The following is a 27147-nucleotide window of genomic DNA, read 5'->3' on the forward strand; positions in this document are numbered from 1 at the left end:
TTTTACTTATGAATTGTGGCACCTCTTTACATGTTACTCTGATTAATATTTGTTTAATTGCCGCGGGGTATTAGAGGGGTGTTACATGACCTTCCTTCTTACAATGATAGCATCGAATGTCAGATGCTTCGCCACTGTAAGACTTTAACTGGCCTTTTCCCTTCTTCTTGTCAAACTTACCATCCCTTCGTAAGAGTTTTCCTTTAACGGCCAAACCTTCGCCAACAGTCGAAGGTTTATGCTCCTTTCGTTCGTTCAGGTCCTTTGAATATAGAGCTGATTGAACTTCTTCAAAGGTCAGGGACTCCCTACCATACAGGAGAGTTTCTTTGAAGTGAGCATGTGATCGAGGCAAAGAACACAATAGTAATAGCGCTTGATCTTCATCATTGATCTTCACATCAATATTTTCAAGATCAAGAATCAGCTTGTTAAACATATCCAAATGCTCAGCCAACACTTTGTCTTCAATCATCTTGAATGAATACAAAGCTTGCTTCAGGTAGAGTCGATTTACCAGCGATTTGGTCATGTACAAACTTTCAAGTTTCACCCATAACCCTGATGCCGTCGTCTCCTTTGATACCTGCCGAAAAACCTTATCACCAAGGCTCAACAAAATTGTGCAGTGTGCTTTCTCGATCATATTCGTCTTCTCCGCTACCATCAATTCTGCATTCATGGCTGCCTCTCCCTTCAACGCTTCCAAGCAACCCTGCTGAACCAGTAGGGTTTTCATCTTCAAGCTCCACAGACCGAAATCAGTCACTCCGGTGAACTTTTCAATCTCATACTTTGTTGAAGGCATCTTCTCCACGCTCACCGCACCAATTTGTTGTGAAAAACGATGTCAAGAACAAAATATAATAGGAATTAGGGAAGATAAGAAGAACACAAGAATTGGTTATAACTGTTATTCTTTCACTTTCTCTTAAAACAAAATTACAAGTTTACAAGAATAACAAATAACCTCTCTCACCCTAAATTAGGATTTACAGCTTTTGCAATGATGAAAGACTAGTATGCTATTTATAATAAAACCTAACATACTAACTAATGGGTTTTTTTCCACAAGGCCCATTACACAAGCCAACTTAATACACAAGCTAACTTAACAAATTAGGGTTTAAACACTAAAACCTAATTTAACATGCTAACGACCCTAGCATCTTCGACACAAGCATGTGAACAACCTTCGACTTCATGCTTAATCCTGTCGAACCAAGAAGCTACCCTTCGACCATACTAGAGTTCGATCCAATATCTCACACATATTTTACACAGTTATTTAGAATGAGTGGTCAATTAATGGAGGAAAATAATAAACTGACAGAGTGTACCCTAAGTCTCAAGAAATCCCTGAGATATCTTAAGGAAATTAGCAATTCCTTCTAAATAGAAATTACCAAGCTTAAAAATTCCAAAGAATAATGTAAGTCATGTGACTCCCTAACAAAATAAGTAACTAGGCTTCGTGAAACCTTAATAAAATTCACCTAAGGAAAAGAAAAGCTTAGCCTAATTCTATCAAGTCAAAAGAATTCCCTAAATAGAAATGGAATGGGATTTTAAAATGGTAGAAAACCTAGAAAAGGTGTAGATCAAAAGTATAATAAACGTCTAGTTATTGTTACATTACTATCAGAGTCACCCATCTAGTATACTTTTCTCTTTCAGGATCTTTTATTGTACCACGGTTAAGTGTTAAGCATGAACCGTGCTCTGATGCCAACTAAAGGTGAGAAAAATACACAAGAAGGGGGGTTGAATTATGTATCTGGTAAACTTTTGCTTATAAGAACAACAACGCCTGAATTTGACCAAGTTCAAATTCTGAGCAAGAGTAAGTATCAACGGAAAGATCAAATGCAGAAGCAGTAAGTAAAAACACACACATAAATTATCCTGGTTCCTCTCCAATTAAGAGTAGTCCAGTCCCCTTGTCTCACAAAAGCTTTTTCACTACACATAGAACCTGATTACAACCTTCTTAGACATATTAGTCCAAGACTTCCTTGCTCAATCACACCTGAAAAAGACTTATGTGCCTAGACACACCAGTCCAGGACTTCCATGCTCAATCAAACCTAAAAGAGACTTCCTTGCCTAAACACATCAGTCCAGGATTCCTTACTCAATCAAACCTGAAATAGACTTCCTTGCCTAAACACATCAGTTCAGGACTTCCTTACTCAATTAAACCTGAAAGAGACTTCCTTGCCTAAACACACTAGTTCAGGACTTTACAAATTCTAAACAAAATATTTAGGATTGCAAAAAAATGTACTTGGTATACAATCTGAGGTACAAAGAATACATCACAAGCAAATACATGATTACTTGAGATTTCTAAGATATACAAGAGTAAGAAATATCAAGTATATGTGTAATACAACAACTATGTTCAAAAGCTTGGTGATCAAATCGATTCTAGTTCAATGTTGTTATTTATTGTTTGATGGTGTATCTTCCTTTGAATATCCAGTTCCTTATAAATAGGTAACAAAAGAGCCGTTGGAGGATAACTTGCATAAGTCTCATTGCTGAAGAAGAAATTTCCAAGAAAGAGAAGTTGAGAGTTGGTACGGTTAGGATTTTCAACTTCTAAATAATCTCTTTATCCGTTGTGTCTTTCTCAAGTAAGGAGACCATAGGCATGTTGGGGTAGACTGAAGAAATCATGCCAAACAGCCTTGTGCTAGAACCCTTTGTTGACTTTTTCAATAATTCTGGCAGTTGACAAGATGGAGATGCTTTACACAGAGTATGAACAAGAGGTGTCATACTATGTTTCCAAATTAATAGAGGTTGAGTCACCAAACACTGAGGTTCTATGTGAAAGTCAGATTTCGATCCATTAGAATATGAGTCAAATGATTCTTCTTCATAAGCTATCTTAACCAGGTCAGAATTAAGTTAATTACTACCTTAATGATCTTGCACACTTAAAAAATATGTTAGTATACCTTATTGTTCTTTAAGTACTTTGTTATCATCAAAATTCAAGGAGTATGAACATATTTTGTTTCAACCGAGTTGTTTTGCCACAGTTTTCCAAATATGGAGATTGAAGTTCTTTGTGAATTAGTCCTTTGGATTGGCTGATTTTACAAAACGACAATATGAAGAAGTGTTCAAAGTGTTTAATTTAATCTAGCTTTCTTAAGTTGTATGAAACTGTAGAAGCGACACATGCTGGACATGATGTCACAACATGCGGTACGATATTTGGGCTTTTGCTCAATAGGCAAGACTACTGCATTTTGGAGAATATTCTATAGAAGATTTGTTAAAGATTTTATTCTTATTTATTTAACAATATGATTAGGTGATTTGTTTGACAAATGGATAAATATTAATTCATATTTAAATGGAGATTTAAATTAGGATTTAAATTGAAACAAATCATATATTGTTGGAGAGATTTAAGAAACAAATAATAACCAACATAATCTGCATCAATTATGGACGACATCAAATCAAATATCCATAAAGAAAAATCCAAAATTATTATGATATATAAGGAGCTCACAACCTCCATTAAAATTCAAGTATTCACATTGAAGATCTTAAAGTGTTAGGTTTACAAGGAGTCTTTGTTGTCTTATGTATGATGGAACAAAATTGGTTTGTACCATACCCCTTGGGTTTTGATGACAACTAAGTATTTAAAGAACAATTAGATGTACTAATGTTTTTTCAAATGTGTAGGAACAAAGATCAAAATTATGATTCCAAGTCAGTTCTGATATTTCATTGAACATTTAAAGAGAAGCCTTAAGATGTAGATTCTGAAGATCATACTCTAAAGAATCAGCTTCAGAAGAGGTCAACTTCTCAAGAACAAACTTTGAAGAAAATCAACCTTTCAAGTATCAGAACCTTTGAATATCTAGACTCTGAAGAAGTTTACTTCTGAATATTAAGTGAACCTTTAAAAACTCAGAGTCTAAAGGATCAGAAGCTAAGATTCATCTTCTTAAGACTCAAAACCTGAATCCAGTCAAAACTCAAGGATCAAGAAACTCTGATAGGTCACTATCAAACTCTGAAGATATTTTATCTTTTTCTATTTGTTCTATTCTGATCACGTGAAGACTTAGGAGAAATCTATAGAAGGCAGAAGAATTGCAACTGATAATTCCTCTTGTAGCAAAGGATATTCAAATGGCCTCTCAATAACTTTAACCATATCAGGAAGTTTTCCAACATCTTTGATGATGCTTCTCTCAAAGACTCCTTGTGCATAAAGTCTATTCCAATGATTCTTTTGTGTTCCTCTATATAAGGAGTTGGAAATCTTAGAGAAAACTACAACATTGTTCCTTGACAAACAAAGAGTTGTTACTCTGTCAAAACTATTGCACATGCTCATACTTAGAACTTCTTATCAATTGTACATTCTTAAAAGTTCTTAAGTCTTAGATTCTTTTTGTGTTGTATTTTATTTACACCCCTGATTGTATATTAAGTGTAAGTCTTAAACAATCCTTAATCTATAAGATAGGTTGTTAGAAGTCTCTTGTTTGTTACTTTAGCATCTGAAGTCTCTTTCTTGTTGCTTGAGCATCTGAAGTCTATTGCTTGTGTGCTTGAGCATTGGAGTATCTTACTTTTGTGTTTGAGCATTTGGAAGTCTCTTGATTGTGTGCTTGAGAGTTTATGATCAAATTTGATTATAGTGGAAATCTCTTGGAAGTGTCAGGGGACTGGACTACTCCTGATTTGTGGGAGGAACCGTTGATTGTGTTCTTCTTCTTTACCTGTGAACCTTAATTTGCTGCATACTTCAGACTCTGACTCAGATTCTAACCTTGTTTTCAGAATATAATAAGATATTTTTAAAGAGCAAAATAAGAAAATGTTAACACAATTCAACCCATTTTCTTGTGTTTTTCTCACCTTCAATGTACACCACTATGTTTCAGTAACTTAGCATAATATGTTTGTCTAATTGAGTTGTAAGATTCAACATCACCCATAGTTGTGATTGAGGTTGATTACAAGGGTTTAGTGATTGTTATCCCTATCCCGAGTTATGTGATAGAGAATAAAATGAGTAGGTTCTCATGTTTAGGGGGGCACTCTAAATAGAAAGTTATTGGATAGTGTTAGGAAGAGGTATTGAACAACATGGGCTTGTTGTTTCTTGTAAGACTAATTGTTTTAACCTATTAAATAATGAATTTATTTTCTTGGGTTGTGGACTCAATCCTCCAGAAGTAGGTGTGGTTTCGCTGAACTGAATTACCAATTCATTGTGTTATTCATTGTTTTTCTACTCCATCATCTTGTACAAGTAAATTATGGTGGTTCTAGTTTAACTTGTCGGATATGTTGCTAGGACATCACGTGTAACATTTGTTCCTTGAGGAACACAATTTCACCCCTAGTTTGCCCTAATGTTTTAATCGATTATTTTTCTTTGTAACACTAAAAATCAATTGAAACAAGTCTCTTAATGATTGTCACTGGCTAAAAATAAAAAACTTTTCATTAGTGTCTTAAACAATCAATTATTCATTCATGATAATCGATTGGCATGATCAATTATCTCTTTAATTCGGCTCATGGATTGTTTACTTTTTTAGTCACGTTTTCTCTCATATTAAATAGGTCTTTCATCATTCGAAAACACACAAGAATTCAAAATTTTCCTATTTCTTACCATTTTATTACTCTTCTCTCTCTCTCTCTCTCTTAATATTTTTCTTTCACCAAAAGTTGCCTTAGTGCCTTGTGAGTGAAAACTACTTGTGAGGAAAGTAGTGTACTAGTGTTGTGCCTTGTTTGTTTATTTCAAGAGTGTGATTCTCTTTGAAAGTTCTTGTTTGGTTCTAGAACTCAGTCCGGTAAAAGTTTTGTTTAGTTATTGAGATTGGGCAGTAAAATCTCTACTCGGTTCGTGAGCTCATCTTATGAAAAAACTCTTGTTTGGTTGGGGGATTAGACAGTGTAAAATCTCTCAATTTGCTTGTAACAAAGTTTCGTGGGTATAACATATAAAAACTCAAGTCTTTATTAAAACTCTCAAGAAGATTTCTTGGAGAGAAGACTAAGCCAACATTCAACCAAAACTCTATAATTCTCGGGGCCATCTCTTTAACCTTATCTCTTTATTTTCTTCCATTTATCTTCTTATTTTTATTTTTTCCGCTACTTTTATCTATGTTATTTCAATACTAACACAAACTTTGGTTTTTACGTAAACAATTTAAATTAATCACAAATTTCAAATACCACAATTCACCCCTTCTTGTGTTTTGAGTAATTTGTTCAACAACAACTCCTCCCTCAAACAAATCATCAATATAATTAGTTTAATCAACAATGATTCCAACAAAGCATCATTCATCTACAAACGTCAAATTCAAAACATCACCTAACTTCACTTGCAATCTGCTGCCCAAACGAGCTCACATACTCTAGACTTTTAGTTGTTTCAAATACAATACCGCAATTTCAACCGTAATATTAAAATGTAGTTTATATTTTAAAATACAAATATGATTTTTTTTTGTTTTATATTATACTAATTTATTATTTTGGTCAAAGTTTATATTATTATAATAATAAAAAGCAAGAAAAATGTTTCATCAAATATTATAATATATTTAGTAATTTAATTCTTGCTTTGGGCCTTAGCAATTGCCAGGGTAATAATTGTAAAAAGGAAAACTTATAGATTACTTTATTAAAAATAGATTTTGAAGCTTTGACTTCATGTGAGAGAGAGTACGAAGATCTCATTCTCATCCTTCTTCGCACCATATTCTTTCTCTTTGTCTCCAACTCTGAAAAAGACTGCTCAAAACCACCAAACATCACAACAACACAACACAACACAACTATCTCGTATTCGTAGAATTTCCATCTTCAATTACTGTTGTTACTACTGTAAGATACTCTCTCTTTTTTCCCTTTTTGTTATTTGCCCCTTTTGTTTTTTAACCCATCACGTGCTTTATGCAAAAATTCTGAAATTATTCACTTTCCATGTTTATAGATCGCTCAATCTTGTTGCTTTCTACTTCAATTTGGTTATTAGGTTTGTTTATTATGCTACTGCTTATTTATGGTTCAGTTCAGTAATCAGTGATCATTGAAAGCATCAACTAGTTTTAGTTTTGATTTTGAATTTGAAATTGTTCGCGTCGCGTGATGCGTATGTTTTTCGATTTTACTGGACGGTTTCGCCGATTGTTGCGGGATTGTCGAATTAGGGGTGAAAAGGGAAGATTGTGTTTTTCATTTGTAGTTAATTTTGTGATCTTGATGATGCTTGTGTTTTTTGGATTAGGTTAATTTCGTGATTGAGCATTTGGATTACGTAGGTGAAGTGAATCATGTCGAGGAAATGAAGCTTGGATTTGAGGAGAAATGGGTTGTGTGATTAGCCGAGAAGTGGAATCGGGTATTGTTTCGGAGGTGAGGGAGGAGAATAATTTGAGAGTTGAGTCGAGTAGGAAGGTTGAAGAAGTGTCGACGAGTAGAGGTGATGGGAATGTGGTTGAGGTTCACGTGAAGAAGGTTAAGGAGAAGGAAGAGAAGAGTGAGGGCGATGGGATTCAGCGGGCAAAGGGTGAAAGAAGAAGATCGAAGCCAAATCCAAGGTTAAGTAACCTGCCGAAGCATTTGCAGGGGGAGCAAGTGGCAGCTGGATGGCCGTCTTGGCTTACAGCGGTTTGTGGGGAAGCTCTTAATGGGTGGATTCCGCGAAAGGCTGATACATTTGAGAAAATAGATAAGGTTGGTTTTGTAATTATTTTTAAAATTTTGGAGTTTAGTTTATATATTTGGTGAATGTGGTTTGGAGTTGAGGTTATGTTTAATTGATGTTGTGAGTTGTGATAGTGTTTTCCCAACTCCTATGATGCATTATTCAAATGATCAAGTTGTGGTAGAATCTCTGATTTGCTTGTGCTAATAAATTTCTTCTATACTCTAATACTTGTTTTTTTTCTTCTTAATTTTTCTTTTCTTTAGATCGGTCAAGGAACATATAGTAATGTGTATAAAGCTAAAGATACGTTAACGGGTAAGATTGTTGCATTGAAAAAGGTTCGATTTGACAATTTGGAACCTGAGAGTGTAAAATTCATGGCTAGAGAGATCCTTATACTGCGAAGATTGGATCATCCCAATGTTATAAAGTTAGAAGGTTTAGTTACATCTAGAATGTCCTGGAGTTTGTATCTGGTGTTTGATTACATGGTACATGATTTAGCTGGACTTGCCGCAAGCCCTGACATCAAGTTTACAGAGCCTCAGGTTAGACCAGGTTTGCCTTAATAATTTGAGTAATAAAATTGATATCATTTGACATACTTTCTTTTCAATTGAAGTATTTGATGTATCCAAATAAATACTTGTTTACTGCTTGCAGGTAAAATGTTACATGCATCAACTGCTATCAGGGCTTGAGCACTGTCATAATCGGCATGTACTTCACCGCGATATTAAAGGATCAAATCTTCTGATTGACAGCGAAGGAGTACTCAAGATTGCCGACTTTGGACTTGCATCTTTCTTTGATCCAAACCGCAGGCATCCTATGACTAACCGTGTGGTTACTCTTTGGTACCGGCCTCCCGAGTTGCTTCTGGGTGCCACAGATTATGGTGTGGGTGTGGACCTCTGGAGTGCTGGTTGCATTTTAGGAGAGTTATTGTACGGGAAACCAATTATGCCTGGTCGTACGGAGGTGATAATTTAATATGTCTTGTTTTGATAGAACTTACCGTATCTCTCAATCTGTGCAAACTGTTAGTGTGTTACTTCAATTAGCTTTCTTTTTTACAATATACCCAATTGCCTAAGCCTGTGCTGAGCTTTAAAATTTATTAGCAAAAGTAGAATAAATCCAGAAAACGTAAAAGCCAGTAATTGAAGAGGTTGTAACTGCTTGTTACCTCTAGTCTCTCTGATCAGTGTGGACAATTGCTTCATTAACTACTCACTCAGTAAACTATTTCTTTTTGCTGCAGCATTTGCACCCTTGGTGTAGGCCACTTGTTCATGTTGTTTAGTATACATATTTGTACTGTTGAAAACTTGTAGAATTTAGGTTTGGCCTAATTCAATCCTTAGAAAATCGGCAGATTGTCCACCACTTATGAACACATTTTTCACGTTTTATCTCATGTCCTCATCCACCGTAGGACTCTTAACACACGTGCCTCACGCTCAAGACTGAACATCTAGAATGTGATCTAAGTCACTCAATAGTGGACGGTCCAATGAATCTTAGATAGGATCTTATACCATCTTAGAATTTGTGTTGGGTCTAACTCAACACTTGCAGAACTGACTTGTAAGGTGATACTGGCCATCACTTATGAACACATTTTCAAACCTTATCTTATCAAGTGTGAAACTATTAACAAAAACAAATAATGGATAAAAAGGAGCTATGTTTATTATAGGGGTTTGATCAATTGTCTAAAAGAGGTTTCAGTGAAAATTTGAGGGTAAATCAAGTTGTGGAGCTTAACTAGATTTTTCTTAACAAAAGAACTGCACACAATAGAAATTGTTAAAACTATTACTAATTCTCAGTTATTTTAAAACATTTTATCTAAGCTGACTGCTATTAAGTCATAGTTTGGTTGTATTATTTAGTTGTGGTGGCTTAATGGAAAATCAAGTGAAGTCCCCTCATAATTAGAAGGATAATCAGGTCCTGCATCTGTAAGGAATTAGAGGAGCTATGATGATGGCTCGATGAGATGATGATGGACTGATGTATAGGAAACTATGTTCTCTTAATTATCTATAGGATTTCTGTATTTTATAAAACGCATCACCAAGTATGTTTGTAAGTTGCCCTTTTAAAGTGATATAATAGGTAGATCTTATGTTTAGTTCTAACACCTCTTACATATGTTTGAGGATTTTGTTTTTGCAATAAGGGCATTTTCTGGTTATTTGAAGTCTCCATGGGTTGAATGTTTTACACAGGTGGAACAACTGCATAAGATATACAAGCTTTGTGGTTCACCTTCTGAAGAGTATTGGAAGAAGTCAAAGTTGCCCAATGCTACCCTGTTTAAACCTCGAGAGCCATACAGAAGAAGCATAAGAGAGATTTTTAAAGAATTCCCACCTTCTGCTCTGCCCCTCGTGGATACACTTCTTGCAATCGATCCGGTAGAACGGAAGACTGCCTCAGATGCTCTGAGAAGTCAGGTCAGCTTTTGAAAATTCTTTTATGTTTTTTGTCATTAATATGCAGTCATAGTGTTTTTAAATTTTATACCACCTTTTTATTAATATTACTATTTCATGTCCTATTAGGCTGTCTTAATCTCTTTGATCCCGATCTATTCTCGGTGCATATAGATTTCCTAGAACACATACCCAGGACTCCTGTGTGAAACGTATACAGCCTGCTTATTCTCTGATAACCCTATGACTTATTTATGACGAGTAACTAGTTTTATGATCAGGCGTGTATGTTCCTTAACTGCAATGATTGCCAATAGATTCTTCTGATGTTAACAATGAATCTTCTAGGAGCTTAGTTCTTGGGCTTCTTGCCCTGAATATGTACAAAGAATGTACTTGTATGTTATAAAGTGCTGTTATAGGAGAATGGTCAGTAAAATATTGATTGTTGTTTGAGATTCCGATGAAAACCGTTGGAGTTCTATACCATCCCATCCTGAGAATGTATCTATCTCTTAAGCTTTTTTTATATTTTATGATGTGCATCCCTTCTTGGAATAGGATCAACCAGTTTGATTTGATATAAAATGACAAAATTTCCCTCTCTCTGTCTTGAACCTTCTTATTTATAAGCAACATGTCTTATTTTTCTAATTATCGGTTTTGTTAAAAACCGCTATACTGCTATTATGTATCGGAATTTGGTGTAGCCAATCCAAAAAGCGACATGATATGTCAACTCCGCTATTTGTAGTATATCGGTGTGTTTTGATATATCGGTTAGCGGTACGTATACGTAATAGCGGAGTTGTGTGTTTTAGCGGAGGCCAAACTTTCTAAAACATTAAAAAAATTACAAAACCTAAAGTGGTGGCCAAATTTTTTAAGACATAAAAAAAGCACCAAACCTTCAGTGGTGAGTCGATTAGTGGGCATCTTATATTATAAACCTAAAACAATAAAACTTCACTACACTCTGTCACCATCATCAAGTAACAGCTCTGTTATCCACTACATTCCTTCATCACCTTCACACAATGTATGCAACAATGTATCATACTTTATTAGTTGATTGAAATATTGAGATTTTGAGTTTTATGTCAATTACTTTTTTATTTTATGTTTAAGTATGTTTGTGCAACTTTTATTTGTGGGTAGCATGCTTTATTTTGTATAGAATTATTTATGTTATAGCCGTTCTGGGGCTTTCGCTATTTACCTACTACGCTATCTGTTATTTTGTATTGAAACTGATGTAGATCTTATCTCTATCAAGTTTAGATGTTCTTTTTTATACTCTTGACCATATATTTACTTTGCTTGTCTATCCTATCTTTTTTGCAGTTCTTTACCACAGAACCTTATGCTTGTGATCCTTCCAGTCTTCCAAATTATCCCCCAACCAAGGAAATGGATGTTAAACGGCGCGATGATGAAGCAAGAAGGTATGTGTTCATAAGTATTCCCTACGCGGCCTTTCTTCTTCCATGCTCTTCTGCGCACTGTTTTCTTACAAGTGTCACTTGTGACTGGTTCTTCTCCCTTTCCCCTCTTCTCTGCGCCAATCTTCCTTTTTTCTCTGTGTGCATTCCCTTTTTCTCTCCTGTTCCTTTCTTTGCTGGTTCTTGTTTCCTGTTCCTTTCTTCTCTGCGCCAACTCAACCTCTTTGTGGTCTGGTTATTAGTATGTGTTTAGTTGTGTGTGCTCTTCTATTTTATATCATTTGTATGCGTATCATATAAAGTCTTTGTAATGCTTGCTAGAATTCAACGTACCGGCCATATTGCTACCTGCCATTCTATGCTATCTGCTACTGACTATATAGATTTATCCAAGTAGTCTTATAACAAAACTCTAATAAAAGCGGTGACTGAAAAACTCTGCATATTTTTTTTTGTTAACCCTAGTGACATTATTACCTTTAATCACGATTGAAGCTTATCACTAAATATGAACATCGTCAAATAATAGGATCTGTTTCAACTTTCTTACATCCCGACATTTATACTGTTATGTGAAATGAGAAGTGTTCCTTTGTTCTTTTCGGTTGCATCTGCAAGTTTTTAAGTTAACCAACTCTGAGTTGCTATGAATATGAATGTTCAGATCAAGAGCTGCAGCCAAAGCTCGAGTTGAAGGCGGAAAGAAGCATCATCGGACACGTGATCGTGCTGCAAAAGCTGCTCCTGAAGCCAATGCTGAGCTTCAACACAATATTGATGTATGTCAAAAGAAATATTATATCATCCATACATGCATAATTAAGTAACATGATTGTGAACTCATTTTCTATTTCATATTTTGTAATTGAAAATATGCAATATCATGATCCAAAAAATGCATCTCTTAATACATTCCTTGTGATATAAGTCATTTTGATCTTTTAAAATTGAAAATGTTTATTATTGAAATCAGCACTAAACATTGACTAAATTATTTATCCTATGATTTAACGTGTAACAGAGAAGGCGTCTAATAACTCATGCTAATGCTAAGAGCAAGAGTGAAAAGTTTCCTCCGCCGCATGAAGATGGACAACTCGGATTTCCTTTGGGAGCTTCAAATCATATTGATCCAGATATAGTTCCTCATGACGTCTCTTTGGATTCAATGTCATATACTTTTTCAAAGGAACCATTTCAAGCTTGGTCAGGTCCCATAGGTAATACTACCGGCAACGGTTTCACAAAGCGGAAGAAAAACACTGCGAATACTGCCAACGATGCATTGGATTTATCAAAACCATATAAAGGAACCCTCAAGGATAAGAGTAAAGGAAAGAAAATCATAGCTTAAATATACTCATTTTCACATTCTTAGAGTCGAATTATAAAATCAATCTCATTTTTTGGTTTTGGAATCCAAATGCTGTTTGATGCACTTCTAAAAACATGTCATCCTTGCTTCCTAAGTGAAGTTAATTCCTTATCAAGGTGTAAACCATTTCCCCCCATTTTTAAACCTTCATTTTTTTTTCATAGCTTTCATTTTTGGTTTTCATTTAGATAAGAATTTTTTTGAGAGAGGTGGAGTCTGTTGGTATGATAGATAATTACTGTGATGTACATTGTGATTTTTTGTTTTTGTACTCTCATGTCAATATCTGAAATCTGTTTAATTTGTTGAGAATTGCAATAAATTTGAATTGTTGTGGTCCTCATTTATATTTTCTTCTAGTTGTGCCAAAAACCAAAATCATGTTTTGGCTGTGTATGCTTTTACATTTAATTTAGTTCTTTTTGTCCCCGTCTATTCCAAAATTTTGGTAGTTTTAATTTGGAGATTGTTTATTACACCCTTATTATTTCTTCCAAATCTTATGAAATTCTAAAATTACCCATTTCGCCTCATTCGGAAATAAATTCTGATTCGGATAGTAAATTCTGGACGCACCTTAATGCAATGATATTCACATGGAGAGCAATTCTTGCATGGATACGAACCTAAATTTATATATTTAGGCACAACCAATAAGAAGTGAGAGAATTTAAATTTATTTAAAATTTAATTTCGTTTTTAATTGCCAACATGGAGGGTGGTTGTGATAATGGAGGAGAGAGATAATTTTAGTTTTATTATTTAATTAATAAAAAAATGTGATTGGTTGTGTGTAAATCCAGGTGTTATAGCTAATTTATAATTTTGATATTTTTGGATATGCATATCCGAAATAATTCAATTTTTAATGTTGAGATTTTTCGGATATGCATATCTGAAATAACCCAATTTTAAATCAATATAATTAATAGTATAATTAATTGTAGGGTTAAATATACAACACCCTTTAATATTAGGGAAATTTGTTAAAAGGAAACTGAATTAGTCCTAAAACTCGCGATAACGAAAGCTGCAGCTACGATAACACATGTTATTCGGTCAACTTAGGATTTTTTTTTCTGCCTCAGACTTAGGAAAAAAGGACAATGAAAAAACGAAAAAGAAAACTGAATTAGTCCTAAAACGTTGTTGTTAATTATCTGTTTCCTCTTTGTTTTCGTTGTTCCATCATTCAGATATTTAAATGTTGTGTTTCAGAAAGAGACAACATAGGAAATGTGGTTAGTGACATTCATGAACTATGATGCCACATGGCATTGGAACACTTCATCCATAAAATTTCCATGAAGTTGTGTGTATGAGATGGTTAATTAATATCATTCACTTGATAATACATCCTTTATAATACAGTCACTTGATTATGTAAACTCACTACTTGTTAGATTTAGTTTCAATAGTATCAATAATATGTAATGTGTTACTGCTATATCACTTGATTATGGGTTTACTTTCCTCTTTAGTTTCACTCTATAAATATGTTAGGAAAATGTTATGTGTTACTGTTAGATTTAGTTTCACTGCTATAATTATGTGTTACTCCAAATATTATGTGTTACTGCTATAACACTCAATAGTTTTTAGAAGTGTTACTGCTATATCAGATCTCTGATGTGTTACTCCAATCTTTTTACACATTCATTTTCGCTAACATGCTATAAACTCAGATGATAATGTCTAATTTTATCGTTTCAATTTCTACTTACAATAATCTTTGACACATTAATCTTATGTTGTACTGGAAACATACGTGAGTAGTTTTACACAAGCTACGCAAACTGCTGATGATGTGGATGGATCAACAAGAATACAAATGTGGAAAGAAGCTGTCGGAGGTAAAACACGGGGGCGGTGTTATGGAGCTGCACAATTGGCGCGCAACGTAAGATATCGAATGAGCTTCTTGACACAGGTGTCAATTACAAACCCCATTAGAGAAGCAGATAGCCAAGCCATTGAGGCTGCCAGAGCTGAAGTTGCTGCTGCACGTGAAGAGGCTGCACGAGCTAATGCGCGGACAGATGAATTGGCAAAGCAATTTGAAGATCTTAGGAAAATGTTTGATATGTTTCAGTCTCGTCAAACGGGTCCTTCTAGTGCTCCTTCGAGTGAATATTCTCATTATTATAACTTTTCGGTACTTTGCTACTCCTTTGACTTTCATTTCTTTCTCTCTTTTTGCATCTGGATTCCTTTTGGCCATATTGAATGACCGTAGTTTTCTTTTGCTATGTGATATATGGTTTTTTTAGATGGCGCTAATATTAGTTTAAATACACACAAACCTAGTTCAAATGTCACAATTTTAAAACTTGTTATATCAGTTAGTAGATGATGATGTATGGTTTAAATTCAGATTATTTCAGTGTACTATGTAACTTTTTTTAACAAAAGAAGTTCAAGTCCTTTGGGACAATTGTTTATTGATTAGATTGTTGATTGACATTTATTAATTTAGATTTGATTTGTTTAAATTGATTTAAGATTATAGATGATTTTGAAGTATTTGTTTATTCAATTTGTGATTAAGGGAGGCTTCCGTACTTAATTCGATTTACTATCCTAGTTTATACTATAATTGTTATGATTTGGGGATTTATTTCATGTTAAGCATTTAGTTGGTGTTGTTTTTATTTAAAATTAAGCTTATTAGTGATTTTGTATTTGTGCTTGTGATGTGGGGTTGATAAGGATTGATATTCCATATTAGATAGTAAACATTGCCATTTTTTGATGGTTTTGTTCGTAATTGATCCGTTCAGATTAAGACAAATGTATAAATGTAAACATTGCCACTTATTTAGTGTAATTTGATAGTTGTTGAATTCCTGCTCACTTTTACATTGTTTTTTAAATGTTGCTGGAGGATGAGGAGGAAGAGGAAGATGATGCTACTGATGATCATGATCAATAGAGTTGATTTAAGTCTAGATTGTGTTATGATTACCTTATGTTTAGTTTGACTTATAAGTATACTTATTTTGCTACACCTTGACATGTATAAGTAAGCTCGTCTGATTATAGGATTGTGTTATAAGTAATGTATCACTATGAAGATTTATCACTATTATACCATATTCTGCAATTTATTACTTTTATTTTAAAATGGTTAAATTATATTTACTAATAGTATTGTATCATATTTTATAATTTATAGGTGTAATCAAAATTAGTTTGACATATTTTATAATATTCAGGTGTAACCAAAACTGGTTAGACCAAAATTTTTTTTTTTATAATATATAGGTGTAACCTAAACTGATTAGACCCAAAACTAACAAAAAAATAGCGTCGGCTACAATCGACGCTAATATTTGAACCGTAAAACCTCATTCTGGGAAGTATTCTATCATAAGTGAACATGTGGCGTACTGTAGCGACGCACGGGGCCGACGCTATTGCTGACATGTAATGTTAGTATAAAGGGGAAGCCCAATCACGTATAACCACGCGTCATACATTAGCGTTGCACAAAGCCGACGCTAATGCTGTATAGCGTAGACATATGGACCATCGGTAGTGTCCCCTTAGCGTTACTTATAGCCGGCACTATATTAGCGTCGGCCTCAAGCTACTGTTAGCTTCGAGGTTTTAGATGATAGCCCTGACACCAACGCTTAGCCGACGCTAAATACTATTAGCGCCGATTTTTAGGCTGTTAGCGACGACTTCAGGCCGACGCTAATGTGCTGGTTTCTTGAAGTGTGTATACTATTATAAAATCAGACCATTTTTCGAGTATACATTTTTAAATTATATTTCCTACTAGAAAATAATTGTCACATTTGAAAAAAAATTATTTAATACACCATTAAATAATTTCAATTTTAATTATACTATTCAGCTGTATTGATTATACAGGTTGTATGAATTCTAGAAAATCTATTTCTGAATATGTTTTCACTATGTTTGACACAACAATCAGTTGAAAAGCGATACTTCAAAAGGTTGTTGCCTTATCAACCACTGGAACAGAATATATTGCCCCCACTGAAGCTGTGAAAGAAGCATTGTGGATTGAAGGTTTTGCTAAGGAGCTGAAACTTCAAGGTTGAGCAATCACTATTAAATGCGACAATCAAATTGTAATACACATGTAGAAGAATTCAGCCTATCATGAGCGAACCAAGCACATCGATGTGACGCTGCATTCCGTTAGATAAATAATCGAGCGTGGAAAAGCTCAGTGCTAAAGGTTTCGACAGATCACAATGCTGCTAATATGATCACCAAGACATTGCCAAGTTGCAAGTTCTTTCACTGCATGCAGTTGATAAATCTGCATGAATAAATTTAGTTAGTTCCTTTGATATTGTAGATTTTCGGAGATTTGTGAGATCTTGGATCAAACTCTAGTCTCGACAAGGGTGGCTTCTTGGTTCGATAGTGATTAAGCATGTTGTCGAAATTTATTCACATGTTGATGTCGAAGTCCTGCATGTTGTAGTCGAAGTACGCCTAAGCATGCAGTAGTCGAAATACTAGGATTGTTAACATATCGAATTGAGTCTTTTTGTTTAGCCTAAATTGTTTAAGTTAGTTTGTAACTTAAGTTAGCTTAGGAGTCTATAAATAGACTAGTTCTCTAAGGTTGTTCAGAGAGGTTGATTGTTGCTATTCACTTCTAAACTTTGAACCCTTATTGAATAAGTAAATAGTAAAACAGTTATAACCAATCCTAATTTTCTTCTTCTTCCCTCTTCTCTCTCTTTTGTAAAAATCTAATAGACTTTTTTATGTTTGTTTAAGAAACTCAATCTTTCTCATAATTTTGATATATTCTTGACAGTACTCCATTATAACATAGTGGTGTTTCACCTTATAAGCTGATTTTGTAAGGATAAGATATATAAGACTCTAATACTTATATTCATAATTTCTAATTTGGTAATTGATTGTTTAATTAGTTATTAGATGATAATTTTTCTTGAGAAAAAGAACATAAACATGATGGCACACATCATCAAGATTTAATTAAAAATACAACTAACAGAAAAAAAATAAATTTTAAGTAATAAATATTATATATTTCTGAATGAAATTTTAATTTGAGGTGATTATTTCTCCAGCAAATCCCTAATTTTCCTTAGTTCCTCATTTCACGTGTAAAAGTAAATTAAAACAAAAACAACCATATTTTTTGTCGATAAAACTCAAAAAAAATTATATAAATTTTCTTAATTTAAATAATCTTATTCGATTACTATCAAACTCTAGTTGTGAACATATATAAAACGGCATGGCTGGCTATGCCTTAAACCATGGCCCCTCAAGAAATAATATGATTAAAAAATTGAAATTTGCACGTTTATGCATGGCCCCATAAAACCGGCAGCAATTATAATAATGAGTTGATAAATAATTGAACTTATTTATCTTCGACATGTAGCCAAGTCAGTTTTTTCAATTATATAAAATAAATCTCTTTTTTTCAAGCATACCCTATAAAATACTCATAAGGCAATTTAATACGTGCCGACTGTTACTGTCCTGTGACATGTCCATCCCTCAAAGGCCAAAAGTCGACAGTATTAAAATTTTTTATAAAAGTTTGTGCTATGGTCTATAATGCTTGTGAATTGTGATGCATGATGTAATTGTTTTGAATGTGAGCATTAATTGGTGTAAAAATGTTGAGCCCTCCCTTTCTATATTTTATTGATAATTTCTCTAAAAATATGTGAGTTTATTTGATTAAAAAGAAAAGTGAGGAGTTTGAAACTTTCAAAGAATTTAAGGCAATGGTTGAAAACCATATTGATGATGATCTTATAAAAAATTAAAATACACAAGATTGATGGGACTGGTCTGTATGTAGCCAAAGAGTTATAAGGAATTATGACGAGAAAGGGATTTTTCATGAAGGAACACCTACTTGCACTTGTAGATATAATGAGCCACTAAAGCTAAGAAATATAGAACAATTGTGAAAAATGTGCTAAATAGTAAGAATTTGCCCAAACATCCATGGAGAGCCAATGATTTGTTTGAGTTTACTCCAAACTATTAACTTTATTTTTTAATTTAAAAGTTGAAATTAATAAATAATAGTTTTTTCTCTTCACATTTAATTATTATTTTGAACAAGTAGATTAAAAACTATTAATGGTCAAGAGTAATAACTTTCTATTGGAGTAAAAATATACTAAGACTAGTGCTGAAAAGATTGAGAATGAAATGGAGATTGAATGTGGGTTTATTCAAAAACGTCAAATTCGTAGAAAAACCAATATGATGAAAATTCATCTTAACCCACACAATTTGAATCTTGAGTCTGGTGAAGAGGCTTTTCGGAATTATTATTTCTTAAATATTGTAGATCAGACAATTGGCTCACTTAATAGAAGATTTGAGTAGTATAACACATATGAAAATATTTTTGAATTCTTGTTTAGTATTGCATGCATAATTTATATAATAATATTGATTATTTCTATCAATGTTGCATCTGTTGAAAGAAGGTTTTCTAAATTAAAATTATTAAAATCTTGTTTGAGATTTATTATGTCACAAGATAGATTAAATAGTCTTACGTTGATTTCAATTGAAAATAATTTTTTGAAGAACATTGATTATGAATAAATTATTAATGATTTTGCAACAAAAAATGCTTAGAGGATGATATTTAAATAATTTTAAAGGTTTGGTCAATTTCTTTATAGAACAAAGATCGAATTAAGAAGAAGAAGAATAAGTCTCTTTATAGTGATTTATGTTTTGATGTACTATAACATTGATTCAAATATCTATATTTGTATTCTTTTTGCACAATGTCAAATAAAAATATTTTTTTTATTCAATTATTTCTTTTATCTTTGTGTATTTATTGTTTAAAAAAATATAGGGGCACCACTCTTTTGATTCGTCCATGGCACCTAAATTCAAAGAACCGGCTCTGACTGGACTCGAGTAATATAATATATGCCCAACCCTACAAAGTTTGAGGTCCGTCAAGGTCGACCCATTTAGGGTTGAATAGTTTGTTTAAGGTTACTCATGTGTTACTCATGCATCCTAAGGAAATTTGAAAAATAACCCTCAAATACAAATTTTAAAATTTGGATGCACTTAAAACGCAAACAAATTCTGGAGATTGGAAATAACTCTCAAAGTAAGCAATTAAACAACTCCGAAGATTAGAATCCAGGCGCGCCTAAAAAATAACATTTAGAATGGAATCGGGACCACGGAACTTTTAAACTAATCCAGATTCCAAAGTACAAATTCAACTTGAAGATTGGAATCCATACGCTTATCTTTAAGTAACCCACGCCTTTCCATCTCCTATCACATTTCCATTTCTGCAAAAGAGCAAAAATAGAGAATACAAAGAGAGGGTACTCAAAAGCGATTACAAAGAAATTTTTCCTTATTTTCAAGCCTTATCATAGATTTATCCATTGCATTGAAGCTCTACTCCATTGTCTTGCACTTATTTGAAGCTTATTTCCATTGAATTAGTAAGTTGTTCATTCTCTTTTGTTTATTGATTTCACATGCATGCATTACTGAAATATATTATAGGTATGATAGTTTAGGCTTAAATGCAATAGAAATGTTTATGGCACTTGTCTGGAACTGCCTTGTATTGTGTATTTGAGAATTATGGCTTATAGGGTTCGCATGCTTTGTTTTTTCTTCCCTGTTTCTAATTCGCATGCAATCTGGATTGTACAATTCAGACCCTTAATCTAGAGATTGGAATCTATATTCACATGTTGTCTAATTTTTTGTCTAACTTATTGTTTATCTTTCATGTTACAACATCTCTCTATTGTGCTTATTTGATTGCAAAAAAAAGTATGATAACTAGGAAATTTTGAGTCATGGTAGTGTGTTCTAACATGCTTTCGTTTGTATGTATAAATATATACCCCTACGACCTGCTATTGGAGAGACTTCTTTTGCTGGCGAGGGGTCGTCTTCACGAGTTCGCGAGTATCTAGCATCGTCCTCTGGGATTCATGTGTCCGTTGCTGCCCCAAAGGGTTTCCCCGGAGGCCCTTCAGATCTTTCAATGCTTTCTCTGTATCTAAACCATGCATTTAGGCACATATGAGACAAAGATGTAGTATAAATCTTTTAATTATTTTTTAAACATTTGTGTTATATTTTAACTATATAATAATGTCTTTATTTTGTGTGGTACCGTGATTCGTTAACGTGTATTAACCATGGATAGAAGGTAGGGAGGCTGGCGCAATATGATGAGCCATGGTTCCAGGATGTAATGCAGCTATCTGGATCGTAGGATTGACTATGGTTATATTAACCATAGCTTATTGTCTGCTTTTGTAGAGAGATGGTACGCAGAGACATTGTCATTTCATCTTATGATAGGTGAGATGTCCATCAAACTTGTTAATGTCTCATGCCTCTTTCATCTTCCCATCTAGGGAAAATTATTTAACTACTTCAAGACCACCGAACTTGAGGTACTAGAGATGATGGTGACATACTTATGAGTTGATCTGAGAAAAGCTCAAGAGGAGTGAGATGACACTAGAGGATGTCATGATAGGTTCTTTTTCTTAATGTATATGTATAAGCATCACCTGGTTGAAACTGTGGAGGTTAATGATGATGATTCTAGGGTTGCATACCATAAAGCATGTACAGTGAGGTCATACTTCTTAGTTTTGGTCGACACGTCCATTTTTGTGGACAAAAGTGTGCATAAGTTAATGTTATCTATCTAAGATATTTTATTGACATGGAGATGATCCACGAGTATAACTATGGGTTTCTTGTTTAGTGTACTTCTACTCTAAACTAAATAAGGGTAGTCTGTGGAAGACTCTACAATTAACTGGAAACAACTGTCTATTTATTGTAATTTTTTGTGCATTTACAAATAATAACCTCACTATACATATGATACACTGTTCGTTTACTTATATTTCATCATAATCATTTTCAAGCATGAATCCAAAAGTATTTTCCACGTCTTGCCAGCTGGGTAGATGTGGATGACTACTCTGAGACCTTGCCAAGTGCATGCTCGACTATCTCACTTAAAAAGAATCAGGCGAACGAACCGTTCCGAGTTGCTCTTGACCGCATCGTGGAAGTTGATATTAACTAGACGTCGTACAACGATCACCATGAGACATGACCCTTGGAGGTGATGACATTGTATTTTAGATGGTTTCTCTGCGGGTCTCGACTTATGTACCCCCATCTACGTGTGTGAGTCATGTACTAGATTTGATATATCCAAGGTTACCCAGAGACCCTACTGTTGTTGTTCCTGCCACTATCCACCTCAGGGATATTGATGAGATATTTGCAACGTACTTGATCATCTGGTGCCTGAGGATGTACGACGTGTATTAGCTCCTCGTCCATACATGGAATATGGTATACGACTATATCTAATGGTTTTATAGCGTAACACATCCTTTCATGACACCATATGCAGAAGGAGATCCCCCAAGGTCAGCTCATTAAGATATCTTAGAGGAGGAGCAGACGAAGGCGAATCATGTCGTTGATGTGTTACCATTATGTCACTGCATTATGGCTATTGGGATATAGGCCATGGCTAGGGGCGAGTTTTTGGAGGGTGCCCATCAGATGGCCACTCGACATGCCATCTTAGTAGAGACACATAATGTGTTGTAGTACCAGCGACATATGACGAACAAAGGTGTCTGATGTATTCAGTAGTGATATTTTATTTTTATATTTTGATTAGGGTTGTTTTCGGTCCGGCAGGTCCAAGTATTTACTCTCCCGAAAAATGGACCAAAATAGTAGCCTGGTAAATTGAGACCGGACAAAAATAGTGATGGGATTTTTTTGGGACCGAAATCAGACCGATATTTTCGAATACTTGGTTTGAACCGGACCGAATTTGTGTTTGTTGTTGTCGACTAGAATTTGGATGGAATTGGATACTTGGTGTGGTTCTGTTGTTGGATATTGGACAAAACAATTATTCATTCCCAGACCGAGTAGCATTTCGGTCCATTGGTCCGGTTCCCAGGTGGATCTCGGGAAAACCGACCCAAATACAACCCTAATTTTGATAATTTTGTATTATGGTTTGTACTTGGGTTGATTATGACATGGTGACATCTTGCATTTGACATTTTGTTATTTATATATACACAATAGTGACTTATTATTTTTAATCTTATTATTGAATGAAAAATGTGTATGATTTACTATGAGATTGATTTATACCATGATATCAAATTTCATTTATCTTTTTGTCAAAGAGTGAAAAACACTGTCATAAAGTAAATTCGAAGATTTGAATTCAAACATAATACTAAGATTAAAATTCAAGATTAAAATTCAGACCAATTTTATGACAACAATGGAATATGTCAGTTCTGAAGTGATTTTGTTAAAAAATGAGAAACATTACAATTTAAAGAATAAAAAAAGTTAAAATAATGTTTTGGAGTTTTATGGTCACTACATGAAGTGTACTAATATACACTACCTTAATTTGCTTTGACAATTCTACGATCTTCCACACCAACCAAAGTAGTTTATCATGGCCTTTATCAATCAAAGTTGTTATTTTAAACATTTTTTTAATTATTTTATATTTTATAAATAATCAATTTATACTAGAAATTCACATATATATATAACATAATATAAGCTCTACAATTTCAACTTTTAAGCACTTTGAGATGGGTTCCCCGTGGATATATAGAGGATATTTCTCAGGGTGTGTAGTGCTGGCAGTGGCACGTATACCCCATTTCCAGATTCATAAGATTTCCGTTGAGACGTTAATCACGTGTCTTTTTGCCAGAAATAGGACAAAAAGAGAAGAACTTTTGCATTGTATAAGTACATTAATACCTAGATTATTTGAGTGAGATCTGTTAGGTTTTGATAGCCATGTTCTTCTTTCTTGACTAAATGCTGGAAGCGTCATGTTATGTCCCGCTATAACGGTTGTCTTCACGTGTATGTAGGTCTTTTTCAAATAAAAGTTCATTTAAATCTATTATTAATTTAAATATCTACAAGCTGTTAATAAATTACAAATGTGCAACAAATGAATATTGCTTTTTCTAATATCAATTTGGTATCAATAAAAAAATTATATAAAATTTAACGTCAAAAAAATCTAGAATCCCGATGAATCAGAATATAACATTCACATTAATGTAAGAATAACTATATATTTATTTGAAATTTTAAAACATTAAATATAGAAATTATCTTATTTATAAAATGATCAACTTTTTTTTTTTTTTATGTAATGTGTGGTTTTTAATCTAAGCTTGTATCTCAACCGATTTTTATAGATTGATAATGTAATAAGATGAACCTAAACAATTTAATTAAATAAATAATTAAAAAAATTGATGTATATTATTTCATAGCGACACATAAAATGTGCTCATCTTAGCATAACAACATGACACATCATAATGAATTATTTTTAATGTCATGTCTGAAAATTAATACATTTATTAATTACTAATATTTAAAAATATTGATGTGTGTAATACAAATTTATCTTTAAAAAATAAATAATACTATTATATTTTAATAAGTAATGCCAATATAATTTATTGAACTAATTAATTCTAAAAAAAATAAAATAAAATTTATTGAACTAAATTATAGTTTTTCTCTTCTTTTAGATGGTTGACCTCTTTACAAGAAGAAATCATGTTTCTACAATTTAAAGAAAAAAAAAAGAAGAAATCATGTTTGAGACTCTATTAGACGCAAACAAATTAAATATGTCATTACTCATTATGATGTGTCAAATAAGCCTCTAAATAGGGATTCACTTTTCAATGAACATTGAATTAATTTTCCTATTTTTTATTGAATTAATTTGCCTACTTTTCATCTCTATGTACACTTTACACTACTTATAGCCTGTTTGGATACACGTTACAAAAGCCAAAAGCACGTTGGATTTTCACGTTGACGCAGAAGCTACCTTTTGGAGCTTCTTGAAATCACGGCAGGAGGGCTGGTAGACGCGCGTTTGGTTGCTGAAACGCCAAACCAAACAGGCACTTAGATCAAAATTCCTTTTCGGTTACACTATCTCACTAAAAGAAGTAGAAGTAGTCAAATAGGTAAGGAGATCAAAACATCAGTTCAAAACTTTAGGGCGAATGGCGTAAAAAGTTACATCATATATTCTAGTGATCCATCCATATCTTAAATTCACACACAAATGCTAAATAAATTTGAATTTATATTCTAAAATCATGAGAATAAAATATAACTTTAAATGATAATTTAAATTATTAGCTATAATGAAAATAAATAGATGCATACGTTTATTTTAGAAGAGTATAATATAAATATATTTTGAAAGAGTAAAAAAAATAGCATATTTTAAAGTATAATAGCATAATTTATTGGACCTAATTATTTTTCAAGTAAATTAAATTTAGAAAAAAGAAATTCTCTTAGATACAATTTTTTAATTGTGCTTTTTACTATTTTTTAATAAAAATAACAAGTGTATTTTTTAATTGTACTTTTTATTATTTTTTTATTTTCACTCCTTAAACAATATTTAATTATAATTTTTATATATTTATTTTTTAAAAAAAAAATCATATCTAACAAATTGTATTTAAATTTCCTCCATATTTTTTCGATAGTTAAATTAGACTTCTTTGAATTTTGAGAGACATGTACAAGTGTATTTTTTAATTGTACTTTTTTTTATTTTTTATTTTCATTCTTTAAACAATATTTAATTACAATTTTTATATATTTATTTTTTAAAAAAATCACATCTAACAAATTGTATTCGAATTTTCTCCATATTTTTTTCGATAGTTAAATTAGACTTCTTTGAATTTTGAGAGACATGTACTTTATACTATATTCAATCCTAGTCTATAAAAGTTTTGAACGACCAAATCACCTAAATTTTTGTAGACTCGATCCTGATTAAAGAATTGATCTGGCCTAATTTATAAGTAAAAATTCTCTTTTATGGTTCATTGAATAATGAATGTATCTTATCTTTTATGTAAACTAGATACATTCATTATTCAATGAATCTAAAAAAAGAATTTTTACTTACAAATCAGCTCGGAATAGTATATATATATATATATATATATATATATATATATATATATATATATATATATATATATATATATATAATATTTTCTTTTCCCTTTTTAAATACTATTTAATTACAGTTATTTTATATTTATTAAAAAAATTAAAAATTATATCTAAAAAATTGTATCTAAACTTTTTTTATATATATTTTTTAGAGTTAAATTAAAATTTTTGGAATTTTGAGAGACATGTACTTTACTATATTCAATCCTAGTCTAAAAATTTTGAAGAACCAAATCCCCTAAACTTTTGTAGACTAGACTCCATCCTAATTAAAGAATTGGTGGTAAACAAAATTTATCATTTCAACTTTTTTTGCTTAGCTAGGATGATCTATATAGCACTTAATGATAGAAAATGCGTTTATCAGCAGGGAAATGATAAAAAATTTGTTTAACTCTAAAAAATTTCTAATTTATTTAACTACCATATAATTTTTTTTTGATCTATATAGCTAGGATGATCTATATGAGAGGGTCGCAATAATTAAGGTTTAGGTCATCTATTTTTTCAGATCTCCTATTAAATAAATATTTCTTTCCCTTAACTTTTAAGTCTCTAAATATTTTTATTCTTTTAAAATTATGAAACTTTAAAAAACATTAAAAATTAATATTTTCTAGAATTAATTAGAAATTTTTTCTAAATTTTTTGTTTTAAAAATAATTATTTTTTAAAATTAAAAAATTACATTTATTTTTCTAAAAAATCTAATTTTATTTATTTATTTTCAAAAATATAAAATCAATCAACTTTTTAAAAAAAAATAGAAATAAATTTTTTTAAAACAAAAAAGTTGGTCTTTTTCAAAAATAAGAAAATTAATTTTTTTCAACTATTAAAAAAATCAATTTTTTCCCAAAATAAAGGTTTTTTGAAAATAAAAAAGTTTATTTTAAAATTTTATTTTTTCATGAAATAAAAAAAAATTGTTGAAAATGTAAAAATAAATATTCAATAAAGGTTAAAAGAGATTGAATACCTGATCCTCTAGTGAAAGAGGGTATTTATAGCCCCCAGCGTTGGGCCATGATCTCGCTACTAGGCTGGATTTCTAGGCCC

At 32.5% G+C, this 27147-nt stretch overlaps 1 protein-coding gene across 2 annotated transcripts; it reads left to right on the forward strand.

Moving 5' to 3' along the window:
* Positions 1-6709: 6709 nt before the first annotated feature.
* Positions 6710-13093, forward strand: LOC131644113 (probable serine/threonine-protein kinase At1g54610). Of its 2 annotated transcripts, XM_058914521.1 has the most exons (9): positions 6710-6897; positions 7007-7048; positions 7301-7749; positions 7987-8271; positions 8387-8704; positions 9961-10188; positions 11512-11612; positions 12274-12388; positions 12631-13093. In XM_058914521.1, exons 3-9 carry the CDS (start codon positions 7381-7383, stop codon positions 12961-12963), a joined length of 1749 nt encoding a protein of 582 aa, XP_058770504.1. In that variant the 5' UTR covers positions 6710-6897; positions 7007-7048; positions 7301-7380; the 3' UTR covers positions 12964-13093. The 2 variants fall into 2 exon arrangements, with proteins under 2 accessions (XP_058770504.1, XP_058770503.1); XM_058914520.1 differs by lacking the exon at positions 7007-7048.
* Positions 13094-27147: the final 14054 nt, after the last annotated feature.

The sequence above is a fragment of the Vicia villosa genome, linkage group LG1, assembly GCF_029867415.1.
Source record: "Vicia villosa cultivar HV-30 ecotype Madison, WI linkage group LG1, Vvil1.0, whole genome shotgun sequence".
NCBI lineage: Eukaryota > Viridiplantae > Streptophyta > Magnoliopsida > Fabales > Fabaceae > Vicia > Vicia villosa.